The sequence below is a fragment of the Cetorhinus maximus genome, unplaced genomic scaffold (assembly GCF_964194155.1).
Source record: "Cetorhinus maximus unplaced genomic scaffold, sCetMax3.hap1.1 HAP1_SCAFFOLD_191, whole genome shotgun sequence".
NCBI lineage: Eukaryota > Metazoa > Chordata > Chondrichthyes > Lamniformes > Cetorhinidae > Cetorhinus > Cetorhinus maximus.
The window spans coordinates 369,613-391,991 of NW_027596170.1; the positions used below are offsets into that span (position 1 = coordinate 369,613).

General features: G+C 42.5%; 1 protein-coding gene and 1 long non-coding RNA gene across 2 annotated transcripts; both read right to left on the reverse strand.

Annotated features, from left to right (window-relative positions):
• Window positions 1-391: 391 nt before the first annotated feature.
• On the reverse strand, window positions 392-2,883 carry LOC144672995 (uncharacterized). Its single transcript, XR_013574239.1, has 3 exons — window positions 2,691-2,883; window positions 1,583-1,690; window positions 392-424 (listed from the first exon to the last, which is right to left on the reverse strand). It is a non-coding gene; the product is annotated as an uncharacterized LOC144672995 (long non-coding RNA).
• Window positions 2,884-3,486: 603 nt separating this feature from the next.
• Window positions 3,487-7,963, reverse strand: LOC144672996 (scavenger receptor cysteine-rich type 1 protein M130-like). The gene is made up of 5 exons (XM_078534997.1): window positions 7,909-7,963; window positions 7,183-7,497; window positions 5,150-5,464; window positions 3,722-4,039; window positions 3,487-3,638 (listed from the first exon to the last, which is right to left on the reverse strand). The coding sequence occupies exons 1-5, from the start codon at window positions 7,961-7,963 to the stop codon at window positions 3,595-3,597; spliced, it is 1,047 nt and encodes a 348-aa protein (XP_078391123.1). The 3' UTR covers window positions 3,487-3,594.
• Window positions 7,964-22,379: the final 14,416 nt, after the last annotated feature.

A 22,379-nucleotide genomic window follows, 5' to 3' on the forward strand; every position in this document is an offset into this window, starting at 1 on the left:
TCGAAATGTGCAGAAACGAAGTCCAGAAGCCGCATAGAGCTCAAAACCCTCTGAACAACCTTTCGACTTTTAAGGAACGCGTGCCACATTTGTGACAGGCTGCAGATCGCCCACTAGACTTACCACGGATCTCGGAAGCCATCTGAACTGTGTGGAAGCAAGTCAGCAAAAATGCAGAACAGCAGCCTTGGAAGAATAATGTCTGTGTGTGTGAGAGAGAGGGAGAGATAGTGTTTTTGTCTGGCGTTTGTGGCGTCTGTGTGTCGTGTGCGTGTGTGTGTGTGTGTGGTTGTCTCACCGAGTGCTCAGAGATCAACGTCGGCACGTTCTATTTTGAAGAGATCATCTTGACCACTGTCCAACGGCAAGTGACCGCCCGGAGAATCAGTGCCTACACTCTGGGCATCTTCATAATCGCCTAGAGCTGAGAGAAAAAGTGATGTTCATTGAAGTAAATTGTAAACAATCAATAATTAGAATGATATTTATACGTATCAATCTGCCAAATAATTAAAGGTCAGGAACGTAAATACATTGTAGTGATCAGTGTCGGTGCGTTTAGTGGGTGGAGGATTATTGTATAAAGTCGCTTTGCAGAATTCTCTATTTTCGATATAAAGCCACACGATTCCCACTTAGCCAGTGTCCGCATCAAGATGCATGTGCATTGCACAGCTGCAGGGACTGGTGATCAAACACATTAACTGTTTGTTCTTCCCTTTGATCTGTTTTACACCCTTGAAATTATTGGGTGAAATGTCTATGATATTGTTTGATACTCAAAATATATTCACAGTTTTATGTTGGCGGAAATCATTCTGCAATAACTGGGATCCTGGGCGGTGCAATATATTGGTGTATAATCTTTCAGAATGTATTTGCTATTTTACACAGTCCAAATGGTGAAGAACAAAAGCATGATGCTCGGTAGTAAAATTCCACCCAGACTACTGAAGGAGTTCCCTTCAATGTTTTCTGACCCAGAATCTTTGCCATCCAACCTGTGACCAGTGTAATATTCGAAGTGATTGAATGAGTCAATGGAATCTGAAACTGTTTACCGGAGAGAGAGAAAAAAATGTTTGTTGGAGCAATTGTTAGGAACAGTCAGAATTGCGTCATCACGTTACAGAATGATTCAGCTCATCTGAGCGCAGATCAGAATAATTAATTGTTAGGTTTCATCGTTATTCTGTTCCCACGAAATCAGGCGATCTGTGGACTAGCAGCACTGGCGACACTCGATTGTATTATGTATTCGAACATCTGCTCTGTTTATCGGCTCAGATACCTGAGGAAGGCCGCCTGCAGCCCAGTGGAAATTCGGGACAGCGCTTCAGTTCGCTTTCCTCAATCAAAGGAAAAAACATAACATTCTTTGAAAAATAAAGCGCTGTGGGAATACTCAAAACAACCTCGCAACTACTCGCAGTATACACAGGGGCCGTGAGAAAGGGAACTTTCACGTGAGGGTAGTGATTGGAATGGGGGTCGTGCCCATTCATTGCAACAACTTATCGATAGGGTTAAAGGGAAATGGAATTCCACAGTGTGGATTGGGTTTACAGTGGAAAATACGAACCTGAGCCATGGGTCAGAGCGGAATCGATGCGAGGCGGAATATCATCAATCTCTTCGTAAAGGGCTTGGTAGAAACCGCTGGACGATTCCATGCCGCCAGTGACAGCCCCTGTTCGAGGGAAGGCGGAGGGATTAATATTTTGCTGCAATCGAGACCGGTGTAATACTGCAATATTTGCGAATGAAACACTTCACAGATGGTGAATGTCAATGGAGAAAGCCAGTTATTGTGAACATGGAGGGACATAATTGGGTTCATGCATTCATTCTCGTGAGAGCGCGCGTGCGCGCGTGTGTGTGTATCTGCACATCTGCATGGACATCCATTCAACTTCACAAAACATAGGCCCAAATTAATTACGGTCGGAAAGGACGGAATGATCGGATTGCAGGAGAAATGTTTTCCAGCTGCTCACTCGGCCATGATGCCCATGGGGATTACAGTTGAAGAGAAGCTGGAAGGAAAATTGGCTGCTCTCTGCAGACAGCATCAGTTTAGAAACATGAGGGATGTGTTCATGGTTCCTTGTTATATCAGATCAGTGTTAGCAGCTTATTTGCAGGGTGCACGGAACACTAGTGTGTTGCTTTTTCGAATCTGAGGGTCTCAATCTGTTTGGATGCTGAAGAATTATTGATAAATGCCGAAAATCCCAGAAATGCCTCACGACTCAATATGGTGGATTGACTCCTGTGAGAGAGTTTGGGTTTGCGCATCCAGACTCAGAAACTGAAGGAATGGAATAGGCACTGAGTGGATAAATAAAGAATTACTGGAAATAATAACTGAACACAGAGCTCCAAATAGCTAAATTAATTTTCTTTATCCATTGTTGTGCCAATTGGATTGAAATGAAGTCGCAGTACCGGTGGATCAACTTGGAATATGTACGTTGACAGTCAAGTGGCTCTGCCATTTAAATTCGGTATCTCACCGAATCCTCGAGTGCTTTGAACGGAATTAGTGGTAAAAAAAAAATACGGTTAACATTCGTTTCTTAAATGACATGTGACCTTCTGTGAAAAAGGTAGAGGAGGTGAAAACGCGCCACGGTATTGTTCAATTTCCGAGATTCAGCGTGAATTCGGCGCTTCTACTTGAGTCTCACCTTTTCTCTTTGCCTTTCTCTGTATCAATGACATGAGTGCCATTAACTCGACGATCAACAGGACTCCGAGTGTTATACAGATCACAATGGAGGTGGAAGTAGTTTTTACATCATGTCCTGGATGAAATATTATAGAAAGATTTAAAGGAGAAACAGGCTACCTTGCATTTTAAATGTTTCCATTATTCCGTAAAACTCAAATTGAATTCCGAAATCAACAAAAGCAATAGATTGTCAGAAATATCTAGCTCTTCTCGTGAATAAGACCTTTAAAGTTAACAAGAATACTATACTAATAATAAATACCTGCAGCTGTGGGCGGAGAAGTCGTCGACGACAAGTAGGGCCCTGTGAAGGAAATATGGAAATTATTGTTTTAAATGCATCTGTTGTTCTTAATTGATGAACTAATCCATCGTACTCAGAGATGAAGTGCTAAGCACCTCCTTCCCGGCCCCAGTATCCACCACTCTGCACTACCCTTACCCGAACAAATCACACTGGCATCTTCCTTGTGATTACAGTCGGGTTGACCTGTCGCTGATGAAGGACAGTCGGACAGAAATGATTCTTCTCCGGTGCACTCCACTCCATTCATCCATATATCACTTTCACCCTGGCCAAAATTGGCCCCTCCAGTGGTCCTAAGAGCGGAACTGCAACCCAGCTGTCTGCAGACAACATTGGCATCGGCCATACCCCTGGAGTGATCACACACCGCTGCCCAGTTGTTGTTGAACAATATCTCCACTCTTCCGGAGCAGTTGTTGTTACCTCCAGCCAGGCGCAAACCTAAACCCGACTCTGTCAAGGGAATAGCTGATTATTGTTTCTGTAGCAAAATCAAGGAGTACTAGACAAATAGTTGGCTTAATAAAGAGAAGCAAACATCTGATTCTCCATCTCAATGATTTGCACTGTGCGCCCGCTCCTTCGCCAAGTTTCCTCCTGTTGAGAAAGGAAATGTGCTGATTGCATTAGACCACAATGTCTGAAATAACACCCACACATCGAGATGTATGTTGCGTTACCTGAACAAACAACGCCTGCATCTTCCCGGTGATGACAATTGTGTTTACCCCACGGGTCTGTCTGACACTGCCAAATGGTCGACTCGTGTGACATGCATTCCACCTCATCGAGCCAAATAGGTCCGGATCCTTCTCCAAATAACCGAGCGTAATAATCAATAGAAGCGAGGTGACCGCACTGTAGCTGTTTACAGATCACTTCTGCATCATGGCTGTCCAGTGATTCAGAGCACACTGTTCCCCAGGTCCCATTGTAGAACACTTCCACTCTCCCCTCACAGCGATGCATTCCATTCACCAGCCGCAGCTCTTTGTGTTCTACCAATGAAGCAACAAATAATCAGCTTGCTAACTCCATTAATATTGTGTAGGACAACACAAGATGCATCGTCCTTGTTACCTTGTCGCCAATTATTACTTCTGAATTGTAGTAGAAAACAGCTGTACTCCAAATGTACGAAGAAGAAGTATTAGAAGGATTTTAAAGGCTAAGCCACACTTAGCTGAGAAACGGTATTGATTGATTTGAGGAAGTTTCAGAAAGAGTACACAATGCAGAATAAGTTCATATGCGCGAATTTCAAAAGGCATTCGAGAAGGTAACTCAAATGTAAATTCATTACTGAACTCAGAGCTATTGCGCTATGGAATCAGTCTAAAAATGGGTAGAAAACTGACTGCAAAATCCAAGTCCCTTCTAAAGATAGTTATTCAGAATCGCGAAGATGTTTTGCGGGCCACTGAGGTCACGACTGCTGAACATGTACAACAACAACTTCAATTTGGGAATCGGAAGTATAAACTGTAATATCATTTCGGAGGCAGAAAATCACTTTGTTCAATTAACACTAAGAAAGGCTGCTGAAAATAATAATGCAATGACACCTTAATATACGAGCAGAATGGGTGAGCTAATTAGAGCTTAATATTAACATTGAACAAGCTGGCATGGTGAATTTCGGTAAGAAACATAAAGGGACCCCGAACTGCATGTAAAATAAGAGGGTAAATTAAGTACAGGGGCAAAGGTGTCCAGCGATATGGAGATAACAATCTTCCATAAACTGGCAAAGTGCAATGATGGTACCATAAATACGCAAATGAGTAAATACAATATGATGTACAGAATATTTTTTTGTATGTTGTTACCAAGTACGTGGCTCGAAAGGGGAACTTAGAGCACGTGTAACAGTTGACTCAAATAGCACACATGTCTTTACAAAGAGGCTACATATGTACCCAGGGGAAAATTAAATTGAAGGATAAGCAAATAATGCTAGCTGAAATATTTCAAGTTTATAATCCGGACGGCAGAAATGCGACAGTTGGCCTGAAAGGCCTTATTTTATGTTGTGGTTTCTTTATGATTCATTTGTATATTCCTCCGTATGAATCCTCAGACAATTAGCATATTAAGAGCTTTCTTACCTGAGCACATGATCCTCACGTCTTCTTTATGACTACAGACATGTTTACTCCATGGAGCTGAAGGGCAATCCCAGAGAAACGATTCGTTACCCGAACAGTTTATCTCATCCAACCAAACTGGGCCTGAGCCAGGTCTACAAGAATCAGGAAGCGTCATCTCCAATGCATTTCCACAACCCAGCTGTTTGCAAGCAACGTGAGCGTTGGCTACATCCCAGGAATCATCAAAGACTGATCCCCAGATTCCATTGTAATAAACCTCAACTCGGCCAGCACATGGACTGCCACCGTCGGACAGTCTTATCTGCATGTGTTCTGTTAGGCAACAAGAGAGCAAGATTATAATTTGCTCATGTGTTTCTGAGTTTTCCGACAAAGCATCTCTCCACACGGAACTATTACTAAGATATATAACACCCAAATGCTTCAAATATTCATGCATCTCACGAAAGTATTTATGGCCTCCAGTTCAACCATTGTTGTGCGGAATTCTCTGCACGTCTTGTTTTCCCAATTGTATTTGTTCCTACTGAAACGTCTAGTCATGTTATGTTTAAACAGTGATTTTCTAGACACGTTTTACAACTGTATCTGTTCCTCATCCAATAATGCTAACTATATTTGTCACTTTTGTTTTACATTAATTCTGGCTGCCTATTGCATTTTATTTCCATTGGCTGACGTTAAAATCGCTAGATCCCTTCAATTCATACTAATTCACAGTCTTATTGGCCTATTGGTAACTTCATCTGCGTACTGCTGAATGAAAGCCACACAGCCTCAATTCAACTGTCTTACAATTTTCAGTACTCAGGTGAATGGAGATGGCCTGCGGCTGTGCTGGTCTAATTTCCAATGTGTGTAAGTATGTAAGTGCTCCTACATCAGCATAGAACCCCATCCTTGCGCGTGTATATACATGCTGTATCTCACTCGAGTACATCGGCAGAAATTCTGCACATAGCTACGCACTGCAGAATATACATACAACGTTTCGGAAGGTGAGCCTCTGTTTAGATTTAAGTACTGCATAATAATAGATTCAAAAGTGCAGGATTAAATTTCTGTTAAAATTAATGCATTGCCAAATCAAATTTAGACCAACAGAGCTCGAGCACTTTTCTACTTTTATACTGCGCAGTAGAACAGAATGCTTTCTGCGGATTATGGTGTCATGCCTGCACTAATGCCCAACTCCACATATTATTGGTCAGCAGGTACAAGTACATCAGCGTTCACCTTCACCACTATCTTCTCATTTGCTGATAAACGACGCATGCGTGAATTTGTCGACTCCAGAATCGAAGATTTCAATGCCACTAGACAACTTCGCGCTTCCCCACGCCAGCCCAGCTCACCGCACCCAATCGCTTCCTATCCTGCACCTGCCAAGAACTTCATTTTAACCGGTGCTCTGCTGGCTGAAACGTAGCAGATCACATTCACGCGCATCAGCTTATTTACGTTGTTTGCCAGGTTTACATTGCTTTCCCATCCACCACTGCTTTCAATTTGAAAGTGAGTCCCTGACCCACCCGCTCTCACTCTTGCACTTCCAGCTTAACACAATGACCACCACTGGCGCTAACCAATTTCTTTATTTCTCCAGACCTCTGCTTTCATAAGTTTCTCAGATAGAGTACATGAACCGCATCATATCTCTCGCCGTCATCGACGTAGGATCAAAGCTTCCTCCCAAAACACCTCTCCTTTTCTAATTATGACACCCCTTCGTGAAATATCCGTCTATGAAGACTTTTTAGCCAAGAGTTTTCTAACGCCTCGCTGTGTCAATTTCCTGTCTGATTGCGCTTCTGTTAAGTTTCTTTCGGCTTTTCCCTCCGTTGAAAGCGCTACAAAAATTCTCATCCTTGTTACAATTCACGGCTGCTTGCGTCCTTTCTCCCTGCATCCACCCCTCTGCATTCACCCCACTGCTTTCAGCGATACAGAGTAAGTAACCTAACTCAGCACTTTGCTCATCAAATTAGCGTTTTATTTCCATTTGATCTGTGAATTGAAATATTCGTTACCTGAACACAAAACTCCCACGTCGTTGCTGTCAGTGAGAGACGAATTAAATAGAAATGAGCTGCAATTCTGAAGATGTAATTCGTTTCCTTCGCACTGGACATAATTCACCCACACAGGCCCTTCACTCTCTCCGTACTTTGAAGAGTTATAAGCGGCTATCGCGTCACCGCAGCCTAACTCTCTGCAGACCACTTTGGAATCATTCAGGTCCCACAGGGAGTCCTGCACTCGCCCCCAGATTCCGCTGCTGTATGTTTCAACTCGCCCATCACATCGGCTTCCCCCGTTAGTCAGTCTAAGCGACCAATTATCGCCTATAAATTGCAAGAATTTGAGACCAATGGTTAAATTTTAGCCAAAATAGCAGATACCCGGGATCATCTTTGCTCAGTTAATATTGGACTTAAGCGTAAACATTTTTTATACATATAATTACTCACAATTTACATAATCTGATGTTACCCAGGATTTCCTTTTCTCAGTTATTATACTTTAAATGATTTGCAAGCAGCTGGCTCTGGTTTTCTATGGAACACAACGTGAACTTTCCGTGAAGCCGAGAGATTATTATGTGCCCTGATCGAAGTCCAGGGGCTTATAAGGCTTCTGAATATTCACAGTTCTCCTTAACTCATATAGGGGGCAACAAACAATTTACATTTGATAGGGAGCTTTCTTTGACGTCCAAACGCTCTTCGAAGCTTTAGAGAGCTTTTGATGTGTACTCACTGCGAATGCAGCGCACCAAACCGTGTAATTGTTGGGCGTATCCGTGACCATATTACGCCCAAATGTGACTTTGTGAATCGTGGGAATAAGTTTGTAATTAAACGGCGCAACACTATGGGACCGGATGTTCCTTTGTCATGCATTAATTCGGCATTTGTATCCCCAGCAAAATCTGAATTTATTGTCCAACCCTAATTACTCATGTGCATGTGCTTTTGAGTAACCTTTTGCACAACTCTAGTGCATTCTATTGTAATTTCCAACATCAGCTAAGGAATTGAAGGTGTCTTAGATATTATTTTTAAGTGGCACATGATCAACAATAATCTACTCGCTGATGTTTATTTTGGGTTCTGTCAGGAACATTCAGCTTCAGACCACATAACAACCTTGGCCCAAACATGGAAAAAAAAGGGCTTAATTGCAAAGGTAAGGTGACAGCAACTGCCCTTGACATCCTGGCATCATTTCACTGAGTGCGATATTAAGAAGCCGTTATCAAAACGAAAAATGGCAGTGATGACTGAAGGCAAATCATCTCAATTCAAGCATAGCACTCCATTAGTTCCTCAGGGTGGTTTCCTAAGACAAACCATTTATATAGGCCTTTTCAATTACCTATTCGATACTATCATTTCAATGTGTGGATGTTCGTTAATGATTTAATTGTCTTCAGTGCAATTCTGCATTCATCAGGTAGGTAAGTAGTCCGTGTCTTCAAGTATCAACAACTGGATGAAAACAAAGCTTGGGCTAATGAGTGGCAAGTGAAAATCGCGCCACACAACTGCCAGGCAATGAGCATCACCAAGAAGAGAATGTCTAAGCCCAGCCAATATGAATCATTGACACTGTCCAGTAAACTAACTGGAGCAGGCAAATAAAGACTCTAACTACAGGAGCAGTAGGGAGGTTGGATATTCTGTGATGACTGAATCACCCCATAAACCTTTCCAACGTCTACAACATTAGAAAATGTCAATCAGTAAGTGATAGGAACAGGAGAAGGCCATTTGACAAATCTAGACTGTTTCATCGTTCTATAATTTTACGGCTAATCTGACTGTGGTCTTAACTCAATTTTCCTGACTGAACTCCATAACCCTCGGCGCCTCAGCAGTTCAATACATTGCCTAACTGAGGCTTCAACACTTAATGACGCTTCCTCCTCTGTGGTGTCCGTAAAATAAAAATCCAAAAACCTTTTTGACGATTAAATTGCTCTTCATCTAACAGTGAGAACTGTTAATCTGGAACCAATGTCCCCACTTGGACATATTAAAGCTTTGGTGGAATATCCCATTTCTTGATGGATGCAGCTCCAATGACCAGGAAAAAAGGTTCTCGAGCATCCAGGATCCACCAGCACTTTTGAAACCACCCTTTGAAGAATTATTGATTTTATCCTGCACTTTCACACTGTGGTTGCCGGTTACACAATCTACCAGAACTGTTGAAGGAACTCTCTGAGTCGTCTGAAATATCAGCTTATAGAAGGGCAAGTGCATAGGAAGACCATCACTACTTTCAAGATCCAATAAATTCCAAATAAACCTGATTTGAAGCTATTTTTTATCGTAGCTGGATTAAAAGACGTGAATTCGTTTGCGAAGTGCACTGTGGTTGCACCGTGAACATTCAAGAAGTCGGCTGACCATCACAATTTCAATGGGCATTTGGGGTGGGAGGTAAATCCGTTCCTTTCAAGATCTATCATCACTCCTTGACAGGACAAGTACAAATAAAGGCAGGTACAGCATTTGTAAAGCAAATCGAGGTCCGGTTTTTGAGGCTTAAACATTGTGTCAACAGCTCTTGTTGGTGATTTCTGAAAAAAAATGTTCTGGATACATTCGAATGAGGATAATCAGCATTATATGAGACCTTGAATTGAACAATACCAAACCCTTTCTATTGTAGATAATTTGCCCTGACAAAAACAACACAGGCTAAATTCATTCCGAAGAAACTGTAACAGCTGGTGTAATTCAGATCAATACACTGACAGGTCTCACCTGAGCAGATAACACTGACGTCATTTTCATGCGAACATTGAATTTGATCCCAGGATGAAACTGGACAATCCCAAAAGCTGGATTCGTTGCCCCGGCATCTGTAGTTCTCTCTCCACACTGGGCCGGTTCCCTTCCCAAAGTGAGCTCCTCCCAATATTTCAGCCACTGCCCCACAGCGAAGGTGATCACAGACCACACCGGCGTCTTCCAAAACAAAGTAAACATCACAAATCGTACCCCACTGAGTTCCGTGTTGTGTTTCCAGCCGGCCAGAGCATCGGGTGGCCCCCGATGACAGCCTGAGATCTGTGTGATCTAAACAGTGATGATAATAACAATTAGTCCATCATCACCGACGAATAATATCACAATTTGCATCGTTAAACCGAAAATAATATAATTCGGATTCTCATTTAATTTCCATCCATTTCAACAGAAGCATTAGCAATTAGTGTTACGATAATGACTATTACTACTTGCATGACTATTGCTAACGCCATCACAAATGCTGATTCTAATATTATTACTGGTAGTGTTATTATTACTGATATTTTACTATTGCTACCGTTATTCTATTGCTGCGAATTACATTACTGCAGCTAATACAATTATTGCTGCTGCGCCTATTACCTTCTGTGCTACACTTGGCCGTGATACTATTCCTCCTTCATCTGCTAATGCTGCTACTGCCCAGCAAATTGATGCTGAAACAAACTGTGGAGCCCAAGGAACCGGCCTCACTATTTAATAATCTCATGGTTAATCGCTACCTCGATTGCGAATTTCTACCTTTGCTTTACATCTCTTCATTATCTAATGTGCAGGGAAAACAAGGAGCTCAGTTCACAAAATTACATCTGTAGATTGGGGCAGCAAATGTCTGTGGTTCACTGCACTCTCTCTCTACATCCATGTGCCTCATGTTATCACTGCTGATTGGCCCATCTCCAATTGAAGTTTGGGCTCCATGTTCTTGATCTGCGCACAAGAAGGACTAAGTGATCAGTGACCATTCCCGGAAGCTTTTTATGCTTGTAAACTGCTCGATTGCATAAGTGACATATTTTCAAACACTGAGTAAAAAACTCACATTGTTGAAATTTCGCAGAAATTGAGCTCTTCTCACTGTTGTTCGCAAACCCATTTGCCCCTCCCCAGATTCTGAGTGATGTTCATCATGCTTACTACGGTTGAACTGCAGATACGCCAGGCTTGCTCAAATATAAGCTTTTGTACTTGCCCGATAGGAATGGAATGCTTGCATTTAAACAGTATCACAGAATCAAAGAGTGCAGAAGGGACCCATCGGCCCATCGAGTCTGCACCGACAAGTGTTAAACTCCTGACCTACCTAACTAATCCCATTTACCAGCACTAGGCCCAAAACCTTGAATGTTATAACGTGCCAAGTGCTCGTCCAGGTACATTTTAAAGAACGTGAGGCAACCCGTCAGCACCACGCTCGCATGCAGTGCACTCTAGACCGTCACCACCCTCTGGGTAAAAACATTTTACCTCACATTACCGCTTAACCTCCTAACCCTCACCTTGAATGTATGCCATCTCGTGACTGACCCTTCAATTAAGAGGAATAGTTGCTCCCTATTCAAATTGTCCAGGGCCTAATCATCTTGTACACCTCGATCAGGTCGTCCCTCAGTCTTCTCTGCTCCAGTGAAAACAACCAAAGTCTATCCAACCTTCATTCATAACTTAAATGCTTGATCCCAGGCAACATCCTGGTGAATGTCGTCTGCACGCCTCCCAGTGCACCAGATCCTTCCTATAATGTGGCGACCAGAACTGCAAGCAATACTGAAGCTGTGGCCTCAGCAAGTTTCTATACAACTCCAACATGTCCTCGCTACTTTTGTAACCTATGCTTCGTTTGATAAATGCATTTGGCTTTTTCAACAACCCACTAAAATGCCCCTCTGCCTGCAGAGATCTATCAGCACATAGGCCAAGGTCCCTTGTTCCTCATTACTTCCTAGTGTCATCCGTCCATTGATAACTCCTTGTCAAATTAATCCTTCCAAATGGTATCATTTCACACTTTTCAGGGTTAAATTCCATCTACCACTTATCTGCCCCTTTTACCATCGCATCTATAACTTCCTGTTGCCAAAGACAGCAACCTCACTATTAACCACCCGGCTGAACACTGTGTAATCCGCAATCTTTTTAATCATTCCCCACAGAGTCATCTAAGTTGTTTAGATAAATTACGAAAATAGAGAACCCAGTACAGATCCCTGTGGTACGCCACTGGACTCCTGCTTCCAGTCACTAAAGCAACCGTTTGTCATCACCCACTCTGTCCTACAACTCAAAAAATTTTTAATCCACCTTATAAAATGACCCTATTTCCCATGTGCATTTGCCTTCTTTATAAGTCTCCCATGTGGGAACTTGTCAAAGGATTTGCTGAAAACTACATAAACTAGATCAACTGCACTACCCTCGTCGACACATCTTGTGGCCTTGTCAAAAGATACAATCAAGTTTGTTAGGCATGAAGTGCCTCTGACAAAGCCATGCTGAGTATCGCTGATCAAACATTAATTCTCCAAGTGGAGATAGATTCTGTCCTTCGGAATTTTCTCCAATACTTTCCCTGCCACTGAAGTGAGACTCAATAGCTTGCATTTCATTGGCTTAAATATACTACCCTTCGTAAATAGCAGAAACACATTACCTTTTCTTCAGTCCTCTGGCACCTCCCCCGTGGCCACAATGGAATTATAAATTTGGATGTGAGCCCATATGATCTCGCACCTTGCCTCCCTTAGCATTTTGTGACACACAACATTCAGACCTGGAGATTTGTCCATTCTTAAGCCTGCTAACACCTCCAATACCTTTTCACTCCCTCGGTCAATTTGCTCAAGAACCTCGCTCTCTCTCTCCACGAGTTCGATACACTCACCCTCATTCTCTTGAGTGAAGACAGATGTGAATCATTCGTTTAAGACTGTATCGATGCCCTCTGACTCCACCAATTAATTGCTCCCTTGATCCAAAATGGCCCCTACTCTTTCCTTGGTTATCCTCTTCCATTGATAAACTTATAGAACATCTTGTGATTTTCGCTACTTTTACCAGCTAGAGCTTTTTCATATCCCCTCTTTGCTGTCCTAATTGCTTTCTTAAACTCCCCCCTGCACATTCAGTGCTCCAATAATGCCTCAGCTGATTTAATTCCCTTGATTCCTGTAAAATGCCTCTCATTTCCTTCTAACCGTATCCTGAATATCCCTGGCCATCCGTGTTCTCTGGGCTTGTTACTGCTTCCTATCACACTAGAGGGAATCTGCCGAGCCGGTACCCACCCCATTGTCCTCTTGAGCCCCCCAGACAATTAGCTTTTTCCGCCTCTACCTTTGCCAGATCCTGCCTTATTTTACTAAAATCCACTCTCCCCCAATCCAAAACTTTTCTGCAACTTGTCGATTTGTTTGTCCATAACAAGCTAAAATTGTACCACGTTGCGGTCGCTATCACTAAAACGCTCCCCCACCACCACCTCAGCCAAATGTTTGGATTCATTCCCCAGCATTAGGTGCAGTACTGCGCCTTCCCTTGTTGGACCTTCTACATATTGGCCTAAGAAGTTCTCCTGTACACATTTCAAGAAATCCACTCCATCCAAGCCCTTAACACTATGCCTATCCAAATTAAGTTTAGGACAGTTGCAATCACCTCATATAATATAGCCTATTGCTATTGTTTTTGTAAAGCTCCGCCAATTGTGCACACAATTGCTCCTCAATTTCCCACTGACTATCAGGGGGTCTTAAAAAAAACAACTAACAATGTGCCTGCCCCTTTTTTATTCCTGAACGCTACCCACAAATATTCATTCGATGCCCCGTGCAAGGTGTTATCTCTGCTTACTGCAGTTACTGTCTCCTTTACGGAACAATTATCAGCGCCTCATATATTAGTGACAAGTGGAAATTAGATCTTATCAAATCTCTATTCCTTCAGTTCAGCCACTACCTAAATTTTTGAAAAGTTGAATCGGCATGCAGGCCTGTGATGAACATTAGTTCCCCAAGCCGTGCCTTGATATTGTTCATATTGTCCATAAATCCTATGCTCTACGTTCTTTCAAGGTAACATTCAAACTACTGCACTATTATCTTAAGTTGCTGATTTCTGGTGTGGAATCTGATCTATTTATACTTGGAAGCCCCTGCGGGCACTAGCCGAAGAACAACTCCTTCCTCGTTGTTGTCACACCCTCAACAATTCAACCCTGCACGATACGGTTTAAAAGAACCAATGACTGAAAGTTTGGAGGAAGATATCATTCGGCACCACAATCATATGGCGGCTGTCTGAAAGAATTAGCCAAATTAGTCCGCGCTGTTTTTCTTTGTGACTAACACCTAAATTACCAACTTCACGTATTTCTCCAATATCCTTTAGAATTGCCAATTGTTACTTAAACTGCTTGTACAATTTCCGCTCATATATTCCAGATCATATGAACTCACTGGATTTTTTTTATCCATGTTGCTTCAGTTTGCTGGTCAAATAGCTTTAGAACCATAGAACACTACAGCACAGGAAACAGGCCATTCGGCCCTTCTAGTCTGTGCCAAAATATTATTCCGCGAGTCCCATTGACCTGCACCGAGTCCATAACCCTCCAGACCTCTCCCATCCATGTATGTATCTAATTTATTCTTAAAACTAGAGATTGAGCCCGCATTTACCACGTTAGATGGTAGCTCGCTCCACACTCTCACCTCTCTCTGAGTGAAAAAGTTCCTCCTAATGTTCCCCCTAATCCTTTCCCCTTTCAGCCTAAAGCCATGTCCACTCGTGTTTATTTCTCCAAATCTAAGTGGAAAGAACCTACTCGCATTTACTCTGTCTATACCACTCACAATTTTGTAAACTTCTATCAAATCTCCCTTCATTCTTCTACGCTCCAAGGAATAAATTCCTAACCTGTTTAATCTTTCCCTGTAACTCAACTCCTTAAGACCTGGCAACATCCATGTAAATCTTCTCTGCACTCTCTCAATCTTACTGATATCCTTCCTGCAGTTAGAAGACCAGAACTGCACACAATACACCAAAGTTGGCCTCACCAATGTGTTTTACAACCTCACCATAACATCCCAACCCCTATACTAAATACTTTAATTGTGGTTCTCTCAATACCAATCCTTTGATCACTGTTACAGTGCAATGTTGTTTATCTTTTTAAATCCATTCCAGGTGACTATTCTCTATTTGAAATATGTCAAAAACATTTTCTGATGCAAGTAGGTTAATCACATTTCCTCTTGTCTCTCGACATAACTGATATTCCACACTTTAAACCCCCACTCACCCACTCCTCTCCCCCCACCCCCCCACACACCACCGCCGACCACCCCCCTCCCTCCCCCGCACCCCTACAAAGGATCACAATAATAGTTTAGAAAGCGTCCCCCCAGAGCCGAACGATCTGTGATATATTCGCAAACAATTTCCTGCTCAAGATTGACTGCAATATGCAAGCTGATGCATAAACATTGCTTTATCACTGTTTAGCATAATTCCTCTTTACACCATTTGAGTCTATTTATCAAGTGCCTTTAGATCAAAATTCTCAACTGGCGCATCCAAAAGCAATTGCATGCATGCACGGCCGTCTCGATGGTCTTTTTATCCGTTTAATAAAATGCTTTTCATTTCAATTGCCACCCCTCATTCTTCCCGCAACAATAATCACCAGCCCCTGGGAAATATGCTGCGCCAATTCCAACTGTCCATATATCACCTCCTAAAGCATATTATTAACCATGTCATTATTTACTGCATTTCTGACATTGGTGCCATAGCTAAATCCTGAGAAGGTGCCATCTACAGATCATTAACATATACAAAATAATGATTTTTGTCGCAATTTCAGTCATAGGGAGGCATCGCGCCACACTTGAAACAAAGAAGCTTCGCAGTTAAATTCTTGTCCTGTTCCCTTGGCCAATTTGTCCCCACACAGGCCCTGCACTTTTCATCGTACGTGTTTCAATCTCACTAGCAAGTCTATTCACTCAAACATGCTTTCTTAAGATTATATTTGAAAGGCTATAAACAAAAAAACAGTCAAACACATCAGATCTCACAAGTACTTTATGAAGGCAGTCAGTTAATCAAATGCAATTAACCTCCAGCTGCTCTGTGCGGGCCTTTACTTTAATTTTACAACTATTATTTTTTTTTACGTCTACTTATTTGTTAAATTTTGAGGCGGATTATCCAGCATAACCTTTACCCTATCCGCGATAATAGACTGATTGGCTGGTGTATTCCGTTGTTGCCCCTCTCCCCTTATTGTTTTCGACTATCGTTTCACTTTTTACCAGTGTTTAAATTATATTTGAGGTTACATTTATGCTGCATCTGCAATATTCTTCCAATTTGACGTTGACCCTTGTATTACCTTATTCGTTTTTTTCCTGTTCCAATCGCGTTTGGCTTGGATTTCGAAAGATTTACGGACGTCAAATTCTATAAGCTTCCATTTCCGGCATCGATTTCATTTCAATATATCTGCTATCGCCTGCGAAGTTCGGAATTTGCAAGAGGTAACCCCCCCTCCCCCCCGCCACACACACACACACACACCCTCCTCGCCGGGCTTCTTGTTGGAAACCTAGCCTGTAGTTCAACTATTTTCATTAGCAAATCTATTTCAAATTTACACTTGCCTCTTCTTAATGTAATTCTTTTACTGACAATTTCTCAGGTTAATTATCCTGGAACAGGTGCCTTGGCCTAAGGAAACCCTGTTAAGCTATCAAAGTGACCGCCAACGTTGTCTAGACCATCTTTCTACCATTCTGTGAATGCTGTCTCGTCCTTGCGCACATAATTATGACCCGTAATGCATTTCTAGGAGCTCCTGAGTCTTTTGCTAAATACATTTAATTGAAATTATCATACCTGAAAAATTGCTATGCATTTAAGTCAATCTATCTTGGGTCAACTATGTTATTATTACCAATACTTTTGACTGTAATTCCTTATTATCTGCCGTCATCATGTTAGTGTCGGCTACTCAATTCAGATTATGTTCTGCAATTATATTCCATTAAATGCCATGCTCCCGTTTATCTCCAGTCCCACACTTTTGATATCTTTAAACAATGATATTAAATTTAACTTTGCGGAAATGTTGAAAGGTCAAATTGTTCTTTGGCGTTTGTGACTTCAGAAGAAATGAAAAATAAGCGAACTATAAAATGGGCTAACATGCATTATCACTCATTTCTTCAACTTCCCTTCTGAACATCCCCTGTTGTATTTAATATCTTGAATATTCAGAGTCATATTTTCTTTGATCAAATCTTTGCTCTGTATGATTATTTGTATTATCTGAAAATTGTGAAATTGTATTGAGCAGCTCCGCTCTCTCCAACTAATTTGAATACACTTATCCTTGCATTAATTGTAATGAATATATTTAAGCCAATCTCGTGTCACTGAACTTAGATATTTCAGATCCCAGGAAACATTGCATTTGAGGTTATTGTGACACATTTTATGGAGTAGATTTTGTTAACCTATGGAATATCCCGAGGTTTGTGCTTCTGAATGTTTCGAAGAAAACAAGTGCATTGTGTTTGCATATCTCAGACCTTCCTTTATTATTTGCCACGTGTACTTCAAAAAGTGGAAGAGTCAGTGCAAAGCTAAAAACCTAATTTTCAATGGTCCAGCACCTTTCTTGACGCTTGTTAACCTTCCCAGCGAACTCACTAACTGGTCTTCCAATTTTAGACATATCCTTCTTGGAGCATTCCTGTCCCTTACCCCCTTGAGGTATTGTCATAGTTGGCCGCCGTGAATGGCTTATACAAATCGAGATTTAGAAAATGCTTGACCATCGAAAATTAGGCGTTAATTCAGTTCGAAATTTTCGTCTGCACGTGAACAAAGGTCAATTGGAAGCATTCGATATGTCAACCAGAAACCACTTGTTGTGAAAAATGATTATTTTAATTAATGGCCTTAAATGTCTCGAAGGTCTTTTGGCAGAGCACGCGACATTTGAACACCACGTTTTCTCGCCCCAGCAAATATGTTTATGTGCTGACGACTGAGCTGAATTCAGGACAAATCTCCTTTAGAACACGCATATCCCGAGGACTCATCGCACTTCTTTCACTGTCTTGGTGAGAGAAACGTTCCTTATTGCCCAACCTTTGGGCTATTGAAGCCACAATTTACCTCGACAAAAAAATGTAAACCTGTCGACTAAGGGTAGCCTGGGCAATATCGCTTATGCTGTTTTATCACACGGTTAGTTGTGTCCAGGGTTTCAAACAAAGCTCTTAAATGTCTGGCACGATGACTACAAGACTCCCTGCACCTGGATCTCTGATCAATGCATAGAACTGATTTCGACAATCAGCTGATAGATTAATAAAGAATGGTGCATTTTTTTTTCATACCAATGTTTGTGAATTTACATTGGAGTAGACCACCTGCTTTTACAAACTTAGGGCTGTTTTTTGCCGTCGTTGGCCAAGAGATCTTGCCAATATTCATTGAACAAATTAGCATTGTTAACGAAAGCAGAGTTGCCCAACCAAATAACACAATCCTCAAGTTGTGGTACAGGATAGGAGTCCAAGTTAGTTACAACACTAACTTTCTGAAAAGCAATGCAAAATCTTCCGGAGCTATTTTATTTCCGTTCCAGTACAAGAGCAGAGTTCAAATGACTTTAAATATCGTCAAAGCATTCATTAGCTAACGTGAACTTCAACTCCTCCTCAAGCTTTGCCAGTTCACTGGGATTGAATCAGCTGGGGTTAATTATTTTATTTATAATTGGAGTATCTTCCGCTTGATCCACCCGGTGCTACCCCAAGTGGTTCGCCCGGGCTTGCCTGCACATGTAAATAAATGATCCTTAAATAGGGAAGTTAGTTATTTCCTCTCTTGAAGATAGAGATGGGGTGGCTCCTCATTCAGGTCCGCTAATACCTCTGTGTTAGCCAGCTTCTGCACAGGGTGTTAAATTCGGGAATTTCAAAATCAGCCTTATCAATCAGTCCATCATATCTATCATTGCCACCATCTACCTTCTCTATAAACTAGACTACATCTATTGGACTAGCATGGTCATGGTCATGGAACATCTTCACCCCGTCCACATGAAACACATTTGACATTTCCATCGGTCTTCGCCACATTTGTAACTGAGTTTCCTTCTGATCACAACACATAGTGGCAGAAACTAGGCCATTCGGCTCATCGAGTCTGCTCCGCCATTCAATCATTGCTAACAAGTTTCTCAACCCCATTCTCCCTCCTTCTCCCCTAAACCATTGATCCCCTTACCACTCAAGAACCTATCTATCTCGGTCTTAAAATCACTCAATGACCTGGCCTCCACAGCCTTTTGTGGCAATGAAATCCAGAGATTCACCACTCCCAGTCTAAGGACGTTTATCCTCATCTCTGTTCTAAAAGACCTTCCCTTTACACTGAGGCTGTGTCCTCGGGTCCTAGTCTCTCTTACTAATGGAAACATCTTCTCCACTTCCACTCTATCCAGGCCTTTCAGTATTCTGTAAGTTTCAATCTGATCCCACCTGATCCTTCTAAACTCCATCGAGTATAGACCCAGAGTCCTCAAACGTTACTCATATGTTAAGCCTTTCATTCCTGGGGTCATTCTCGTGAACCTCCTCTGGACCCGCTCCAGGGCCAGCACATCCTTCCTGAGATACGGGGCCCAAAATTGCTCACAATATGCTAAATACGGTCTGACCAGACCCTTATAAAGCCTCAGCAGCACATCCCTGCTTTTATATTCTCGTCCTCTCGAAATAAATGCCAACATTGCATTTGCCTTCTAACTACCGACTCAAACTGCAAGTTAACGTTAAGAGAATCGTGGACTCGGACTCCCAAGTCCCTTTGCACTCCAGACTTCAGAATTCTCTCCCCATTTAGAAAATAGTCTATGCCTCTATTCTTCCGACCAAAGTGCATAACCTCACACTTCCCCACGTTGTATTTCACCTGCCACTTCTTTGCCCATTGTCCTAACCTGTCCAAATCCTTCTGCAGCCTCCCCGCCTACTTATTACTACCTGTCCCCCCACCTATCTTTATATCATCTGCAAACATAGCCAGGAAGCCCTCATTTCTTACATCTTGATCATTACTTTATAAAGAGAAAAGTTCTGGTCCCAACACTGACCCTGCGGTATTCCACTGGTCACGGGCCGCCATTCTGAGAAGGACACACTTATCCCAACTGTCTGACTCCTGCCAGACAGTCAATCTTCTGTCCATGCTTCTACCTTGCTTCTAACACCATGGGCTCTTAACTTACTGAGCAGCCTTCTGTGCGGCAAGTTGTCAAAGGCCTTCTGGAAGTCCAAGTAGATAACGTCCATTGGCTCTTCTTTCTCTAACCTACACGTTACCTCCTCAAACAATTCTCACAGATTTGTCAGGCATGACCTCCCCTTGATGAAACCATGCTGACTTCGCCCGATTTTACCATGCACTTCCAAGTATTCTGAAATCTCATCCTTAATAAAGCAGTATAAAATCTTACCAACGACTAAGGTCAGGCTAATCGACCTGTAATTTTCTGTCTTTTGACTCACTCCCTTCTTAAACGGGGGGGTTATATTAGTGGGTTTCCAGTCCTCTGGGACCCTCCCTGACTCCAGTGATTCCTGAAAAATCACCACTAACGCCTCCAATATCTCTTCAGCTATCTCGTTCAGAACTCTGGGGTGTAATCCATCTGGTCCAGGTGATTTATCCACCTTTAGACCTTTCAGTTTTCCTAGCACCTTCTCCTTGTTAATGACCACCATACTCACCTCTCTCCCCCGACTCTCTTGAACTTTGGGGATGTCAGTCGAGTCTTCCACTGTGAAGACTGACACAAAGTTCCTATTCAGTTCCTCCGCCATTTCTTTATTCCCCACTACGACTTCTCCAGCGTCATTTTCCAGCGGCCCAATGTCCACTTTTTCCTCTCTCTTATACTTTATGTATCTAAAAAAAACCTCTTGCAATCGTCTTTTATATTACTGGCTAGTTTTCCCTCATATTTAATCTTCTCCCACCTTAATTCTTTTTTAGTTGTCCTCTGTTGGTATTTGTAGGCTTCCCAATCCCCTGGTTTCCCACTGCTCTTCGCCGCATTTTATGTATTCTCTTCAGCTTTTATGCTGTCCCTGACTTCCCTTGTCAGCCATGGTTGCCTCGTCCTCCTTTTAGTATTTTACTTCTTCCTAGCGATGCATTTTTGCTGTGTCTCCCAAATAACTCCCAGAAACTCTTTCCATTGCTGTTCCACTGTATTTCCTGCTAGGCTCATCTCCCGTTCAATTCTGGTCAGCTCCTTCCTCATGCCTCTGTAGTTGCCTTTATTCAACTGTAATACCGTTTCATCTGATGTCAGCTTTTTACTCTCAAATTGCAGGGTAGATTCTACCATATTATGGTCACTTCCTCCAAAGGGTTCCTTCACCTAAAGCTCCCTTAGCAAATCTGCCTCATTAAACATCACTCAATCTAGAATTGCCTGTTCCCTTGTGAGCTCCACCACAAGCTGCTCCAAAAAGCCATCTCATAGACATTCCACAAATTCCTTTTCTTGGGATCCACTACCAACCTGATTTTCCCAGTCTACCTGCATATTGAAATCCCCCATGATCACTGTAACCTTGCCTTTCTTACACACCTTTTCTATCTCCTGGTGTATCTTGTGCCCCACATCCCGACTGCTGTTCGGAGGACTGTACATAACTCCTATTATGTTTTTCTTTTCCCTTTGCGGGTCCTCAACTCTACCCACACAGATTCTACATCATCAGACCCTGCATCATTTTTTGCTATCGATTTAATTTCAATTCTTCCTAACAAAGCAACCCCACCCCCTCTGCCAACCTGCCTATCTTTTCGATAGGATGTATATCCTTGGCTATTTACCTCCCCATCCTGATCCCCTTGCAGCCTTGTCTCCGCGATGCCCACCACATCATACCTGCCAATTTCAATCTGCGCCACACGCTCATTTACCTTCTTTCATATACTGTGCGCATTTAGTTACAACACATTCAGTCCTGTATTTCCCGTCGCCTTTCTCATTGTCGTCCCATTATCTGATGTGCTTAACATTAGATTCCTAGCCCTTTCCAAACACTCTGTCCTATTTTGTGTTCTGGAGACTTTAACAGCCTCCCCTGGGCTCTCCTTTCTTTTCAGTTTTTTCCATAACTTTCCAAAAAGTTGAGTCCACCCCCTCCCCCCGCCCCCCACCCACCCACCTCCCCCCGCCCCCCCCCCCGACAGCCCAAACCCCCCGCCCCCCCCCCGCCCCCACCCACACACACACACGCTAACCTGCTGCTTTGTTTCCCATTAGTCATATTTCTTGGAGTTTAACCCTTCCCTCCACCCCTACT